The 6,974-nt window shown below is 53.9% G+C and overlaps 1 protein-coding gene across 1 annotated transcript in view; it reads left to right on the plus strand.

Annotated features, from left to right (window-relative positions):
• Positions 1 to 6,548, plus strand: part of JUP (junction plakoglobin) — a 28,814-nt gene extending 22,266 nt beyond the window's left edge. Inside the window, 8 exon segments of the mRNA NM_214323.1 lie at positions 345 to 425; positions 428 to 499; positions 693 to 812; positions 3,372 to 3,522; positions 3,639 to 3,760; positions 4,589 to 4,628; positions 4,888 to 5,053; positions 5,700 to 6,548. Of these exon segments, the coding sequence (NP_999488.1) occupies positions 345 to 425; positions 428 to 499; positions 693 to 812; positions 3,372 to 3,522; positions 3,639 to 3,760; positions 4,589 to 4,628; positions 4,888 to 5,039 (738 nt within the window). The 3' untranslated portion in view covers positions 5,040 to 5,053; positions 5,700 to 6,548.

The raw sequence follows: 6,974 nt of genomic DNA on the forward strand, positions 1-6,974 counted from the left end.
CTAAAAAGAAAAAAAAAAAAAAAAAGAAAAAAAAAAGAAAGAGAGAAAAGGAAAAAAGAGAAAGAAAGAAAAAGAGAGACGGGGTGAGAGTCAGACCATGGGAGCTGGTGGAATATTCTGGAATGGGGTATCAATCTATCAGGGGCTGTTAGGGTTAGACACAAATTGTATGGAATAAGGGGTATGGGCTGGGGCTGGTCCTGTTCTCTGGAGACCTTCCAGCCTGTCTGTCGCTGGCCTTGGGGACAGAAGAGATGAGAGGGGAAGGAGGAGATGATGCCAGGTGCCTGGGGTCCTCCAGGTTCCCAGGAAACACCCTTGATGGGTGCCCCTCTTCTTGCCAGGCAACCATCGGCCTGATCAGGAATCTGGCCCTGTGCCCAGCCAACCACGCCCCACTGCAGGAGGCATCGGTCATCCCCCGCCTGTCCAGCTGCTGGTCAAGGCCCATCAGGATGCCCAGCGCCATGTGGCTGCAGGCACACAGCAGCCCTACACGGTGAGTGGGCCCTCGCTGGGAGTCAGGGTGGCCTCTGTGTGAACACATGCGCACACGAGCAGGTAAATAGGGAGGCAAGTTGCAACTGATGCCAACCAACCCCAAGTGCCAGGGAGGTTTGCCAGTGTCAGGGGAGGGGGTGTGGCCATGCCCAAGAGCCACCTGTTGCTAAGCCCCCGCTCCTTTTGTGCAGGATGGCGTGAGGATGGAGGAGATTGTGGAGGGCTGCACCGGAGCCCTGCACATCCTCGCCCGGGATCCCATGAACCGCATGGAGATCTTCCGACTCAACACCATCCCCCTGTTTGTGCAGGTGAGTCTGGGACAGGTGGGCAGGAGAGGGTCCCTCCGAAAAATCCCTGCTTATCCCCACTGCCGAAAGGGGGAGGTGGGCAGCCATGGGTTTGAGGGATGGGCCAGGCATCGAGAGGTCTAGGAAGAGTCTGGAGAAAAGTGACCACACCAGGCGTGACCACGCAGCAAACCCCAGCCTGGGAAAGGCATTCCAATCCAAGCTCAAGCGCCAAGGAAGGGGCCACAAATGGAAACAAAAACTGTGTTAATGGCAGCAACAACCTAAAAGCATTAAAAAGTAAACCGCAGACTGGGAAAATATTTGCAAGCATCACAACAGACAAGAGTTTAACATCTTTCATATAAAAGAAGTCATTAGTGCAGGTCCTAGTTATGTAAGAGGCACATATAATTCCCCAATGGCTCATAAACAAACAATGCTTAACCCCAGGGGTTTAAGGAAATGAGCTTACCCCGCAGTGAGAGCCCATTTTCCACTATCGAATTGTCAAAGGAAAAAATGGGAGGGAATTCCTTGGTGACACAGCGGGTTAAGTATCTGGTGTTGTCATCGCAGCAGCCCTGGGTTGCTGCTGTGGCATCCGTTTGATTCCTGGCCCAGGAACTTCCTGCAGACTCTGCCAAAAAAAAAAAAAAGAGTCCTTTTACTGGTGAAGATGTGATAAAATGGGCAGTCTCATACCCCACCTGAGGGAAGATAAGATGGTAAAATCTCTCCAGAAAGCACTTTTGGGAGTTCCCATCGTGGTGCAGCGGAAACGAATCTGACTAGGAACCGTAAGGTTGAGGGTTCAATCCCTGGCCTCAATCAGTGAGTGGGTTAAGGATCCAGGGTTGCCGTGAGCTGTGGTGTAGGTCGAAGACTCGGCTCAGATCTGGCATTGCTGTGGTGTAGGCTGACAGCTGTAGCTCCGATTAGACCCCTAGCCTGGAACCTGCATATGCCCTAAAACAACAAAAGACAAAAAAAAAAAAAAATAGCATAAATGTATTCACACAGGTGACAGCTGTAACATTACTTATAATAATTAAGCGAAAATAAACTGGATGTCCAGTCATAGGAGAATGGTTAAAGAATGGTCCATTGGAGTTCCGTTGGGGCTCAGCGGTAACCAACCCTCCTAGGATCCGTGACGATTCGGGTTGATACCTGGCCTTGCTCAGTGGGTTAAGGATCTGCCATTGAGCTGTGGTGTAGATTGCACATGCGGTTCGGATCCTGCGTGGCTGCGGCTGTGGTGTAAGCCGGCAGCTACAGCTCCAATTCAACTGGGAACTTCCATATGCCTTGGGTGCAGCCCTAAAAAAAAAAAAGAAAAAAAGAATGGTTCATAATATCTTGTGGTCATAGACAATGATGTTGAAGAAGAATTTTGTGGTTTTGAATTTTTTTCCTTTATTTTTTAATGTTCAGGGTAAGGAATTGGTGCTGCTATCAAGTTTTTGTTGGTGTTTGGCTTTGCAGCATTCTCTTTTTCTCTCGAGTATCAATATGAGCTCAGATTTTTAGGAAAAGTTATTGAGTAAAATGGGAAAATGCTTTTGCTACAATGTTTGATTTAAAAAAAAAAAGAGGAGTTCCCGTCATGAAAGGTGGAGTTCCCTTGTAGCTCAGTGGTTAATGAATCGACTAGGAACCATGAGGTTGCCGGTTCGATCCCTGGCCTCGCTCAGTGGGCTAAGGATCCGGTGTTGCCGTGAGCTGTGATGTAGGTCACAGACGCGGCTCGAATCCCATGTTGCTGTGGCTGTGGTGTAGGCCGGTGGCTACAGCTCGGATTCGACCCCTAGCCTGGGAACCTCCATATACTTCGAGTGCGTCCCTAGAAAAGGCAAAAAAAAAAGGGGGGGGGGAATCAGGAGTTCTTTTGTGGCACAGTGGGTTAGGGATTCAGAGTCGTCACTGCAGTAGCTCAGATCACTGCTGTGGCACAGGTTCAGTCCCTGGCCTGGGAAACTTCCATATACAGTGGGTGCAGCCAACACCCCCAAACCCAGCAATCAAATATATGTATATTACTATGATTAAAAATCCAATGGAAGCCCTGGGGAAAAAAAGACAAAAAGGCAAAAAAAAAAAAAAATCCCAATGAGGGGAGTTCCCATCCTGGCTCAGCAGAAAGGAATCCGACTAGTATCCGTGAGGATTCGGGTTTCGATCCCTGACCTCGCTCAGTGCGTGAAGGATCTGGTGTTGCCATGAGCTGTGGTATAGGTCGCAGACGCAGCTCAGATCCCGTGTGGCTGTGGCTGTGGTGTAGGCTGGCAGCTGAAGCTCTGATTCGACCCCTAGCCTGGGAACCCCCATATGCCGTGGGTGCGGCTCTAAAAAAAATAAGACAATACAAAAACAAAACGAAGCAAAAAAATCCAATGGAAAAAAGCTGTCTGAGTTGGGGGTCGTGGCTTGTTTGCTCTTCTATTTCTTTATCCTTTTCTTAGACTCTCCACACTTTCTTGTTTGGGCTTGGGTTAAAGCCAACAAAGGATGTGGAGATGGCCAGGGCTGTGAGGTGTGCTGCCAATCTCACACCCGCCCGTCGCCCCCTCTCCCCAGCTCCTGTACTCTTCCGTGGAGAACATCCAGCGTGTGGCCGCAGGGGTGCTGTGCGAGTTGGCCCAGGACAAGGAGGCGGCCGACGCTATTGATGCCGAGGGGGCCTCGTCCCCCCTCATGGAGCTCCTGCACTCCCGCAATGAGGGCACTGGTGAGAGTCTGCGCTAGGGGCCAGGGCGGTGGCAGGGATGCTGGGTCTTTGTTCCCCCAGCCCATCTGGGTTGGAGGCAGGCACCTGACTTGGCCTGTCCTTTTCTCTCTGCCCAGCCACCTATGCTGCTGCTGTCTTGTTCCGCATCTCTGAGGACAAGAACCCAGATTACCGTAAGCGTGTGTCTGTGGAACTCACCAACTCCCTCTTCAAGCACGACCCTGCAGCCTGGGAGGCTGTGAGTACCCCGGGTTGGGCCACCATGTCTGGTTGTACAAGTTGTGCACTGCGCAAGGACAGTAGTTTTGGGGGAAGGCCTCCTACCATCTTGTCAGCTTCATAGACTTTTTTTTTTAACCATGGGATCATTTATAACAACTCCCAGCAGATGAAAGTGGTAGGTGGAACCATCTATCTGTTTTTGACCTAGGACATGGCAATTTTATTTTGTCCAGGAGATCCTGTAGTGGCTCTGGGTTAAGAACCTGACTAATATCCATGAGGAAGCGGGTTGGATCCTTGGCCTTGCTCAGTGGGCTCAGTTGCAGATGTGGCTTGGATCTAGTGTTGCTGTGGCTATGGCGTAGCCTTAGTTGCAGCTCCGATTTGACCCCTAGCCCAGGAATTTCCCTATGCTGCAGGTGCAGCCCTAAAAAGAAAAAAAAAATTATTTTGTCCAAAGTAATATATAAAGTGTTGGGGCAGGGATGCCTTTCTCTAACTTGCACAAAGGTGCTATGTGGGCTGGCGGCTTCCTGATCCTGGGCGGGGTGGCTCCTGGCACCCATTCCCTGAGACTTTCCCTGAGACTTCCCTCCTCCAGGGCTGCTCTAGTTCTCTGGGTGCCCCCAGGCATGAATGGTGGGACCCTTCAGGCTGGGGGGGACAAGCGTTCATCAGGGCACCATGTAACCCCAGTCATCCTTGTTCCTTCAAGGGATTTTTGCTTTTCCCTTGGCCCCCCTTTATAATAGAAGGATCTCTTGCTGCCCCCCCAACCCCCAGCCCAGAACCTGCGTTTCCCTCCCTTCCCCTCTCCCCAACGTACCGCTCTCTCCATCCTCAGGCCCAGAGCATGATCCCCATCAATGAACCCTATGCCGATGGTAAGTGTGCAGAGCCCGGGGGGGGGCTGCTGTATGGGTATGAGCAAAGGAGTAGCTTTGTATCCCCAGGGCCAAAGGACCAGTGGCAGCCACTGTAGTGTCCACATGTACTCCTGTCTGGACTCCCCGATGGAAGAGTCTGGGGAGGGGGCAGTTCCCCCGGGGGTGGGCAGGGGGAGAAAGTGTGGCTGAGGGCTGTCCTGACCCCCCGCCACGAGGTACCCTGAGACCCTGGACAGAGCTCCCTTCTCCTCCGCAGACATGGATGCCACCTACCGCCCCATGTACTCAAGTGATGTGCCCCTGGACCCCCTGGAGATGCACATGGACATGGACGGGGACTATCCCATGGACACCTACAGCGACGGCCTCAGGCCCCCCTACCCCGCTGCAGACCACATGCTGGCCTAGCTGGCTGGACCCCAGTATGGCGCCCCCCCCCGCTTTGCAGCTCTCCCCACTTCCCCCCTGCCCCCCTGCCCCCTAGGCCCCTGACACCTTTCCCTTCCCTTTCAAACCTCCTCCTCCTGGAGGTCCTCTCAGGTTTCCATTGAAACCCTGGCTCCTGGGAGTTCCCGTCGTGGCGCAGTGGTTAACGAATCTGACTAGGAACCATGAAGTTGTGGGTTCGGTCCCTGCCCTTGCTCAGTGGGTTAACGATACGGCGTTGCCGTGAACTGTGGTGTAGGTTGCAGACGCAGCTCGGATCCCGTGTTGCTGTGGCTCTGGCGTTGGCCGGTGGCTACAGCTCCGATTTGACCCCTAGCCTGGGAAACTCCATATGCCGCGGGAGCAGCCCAAGAAATGGCAAAAAGACAAAAAGAAGAAGAAAAAAAAAAAAAAGAAACCCTGGCTCCCTTTGGGTGGGGGAAGCAAGCGTGAGGCCTCTTGGTGTTAGGGTCCCCCAGGGAAGGCATGCCTCAGCCTGCCCGGTCCTGTTATCTTTGCTTGGGGCCAAGACGCCCCAGTCCTGCCCCTTCTACGGGTGGTGGGTGGGTGATGTGGCAGGGGCTGAGCTCCCAGGGTCAGAGGCCCGGCCTGACCCCTCTGTGTGCCCCCTCTCCCCGCCAGGCGCTGTTCCCCATCTGAGAGGCTCTCCGTGCAGGCGATGGGACGAGATAGCAAAGTGCCTGAGCCCGGGCAGCAGGGCTGCGACTTCCGGCTGAACCCCGCGCCTCCAGAGGTCCCTCTGTAGGGTCTTTCTTGGGATGGTGATCTGCTCCTGCTTTTCTGTTCTGGGCCGTAGGTCCAGGGCCCGACACCCCCTCCCCACCCCCAAAGCCCTGGCACTAAAACTTTAGACTCCAGGCACTCACTCTGTCCCCCTAGAAACCCCTCCCCGTCTCCTCCCCGGCCGCCCTTCTCCAGCAGCTGGGCCCCTTGGGGCCTTGGGTTGCTTCTCTGGCTCTGATTATGTCATAGAACTCCACCCAACCAACTGTGCTGAGCCCCCAGGGTCTCCAGGCCCCAGGTTCAAGGCCCAAAGACTCAGAATCCAAAGCTTATCTTGAGAAGTTCAGGGATCGTCCGGGGAGATGGGGCGGAGATGCGGAGAGCGAGTCCCCCGCTCCGGGACACTGCCTGCTCCTCTCTCCTGGATGTTCAATGGCTTTGGCCCCCTCCCAGGGGAGCTCGGGGACAGCTCCCTCCTCGCCCCTCTCCCCTGCGCCCCCCCATCCCACCCACACAACCGCCCTAGCTGACCCCCAAGAAGTGCTCTTGGCTGACCCCTCTGGTGTGCGGTGAGGGGCTTTCTCTTCCCCTTCCTGTTTCAAACTCCCCCCCCCATCGCCTTCTGCACAGGGGTGTGGGGGGCTGGGGGAGGTCCCAGCAGAGAGTTTTATTATTATCGCTTTATGTTTTTGGTTATTGGTTTTTTTTGTATAGACCAAAGCAAAGAAAATAAAACTAACACATAGATCCAATGGATGCTGTTTGGAGGAGAGAGAGTGGGGGTGGGGGTCCCTTAGCAGCCTGGTGCCTCCCTGGCTGGATCCTGAGTGTCCTCCTGGATGCCTGGTGTGTGGAAAGGCCAGCGAGAGGGCAGTGGGGGCGAAAGGAGCTTTCCAGCAGCCGGAGCTGATTTAATTAAAACACAACTGGGAACCTTAGGAGGCTAGGAGGGGCGATGAGATGGCTGGTGGTGAGTCCCCCCTTTCGAGGACACCAAGCCTTGTCTCCTTAGTGGGCGACCTCCCTACCTCCAGCCTGCTCTGTCCACACACATCCAGCTTCTTTTTCTTCTTCTTCTTTTTTTTTTTTTTTTGCTTTTTCAGAGCCACACCTGTGGCATATGGAAGTTTCCAGGCTGGGGCTGAATCGGAGCTACAGCTGCTGGCCTACACC

The sequence above is a fragment of the Sus scrofa genome, chromosome 12 (assembly GCF_000003025.6).
Source record: "Sus scrofa isolate TJ Tabasco breed Duroc chromosome 12, Sscrofa11.1, whole genome shotgun sequence".
Lineage (NCBI taxonomy): Eukaryota > Metazoa > Chordata > Mammalia > Artiodactyla > Suidae > Sus > Sus scrofa.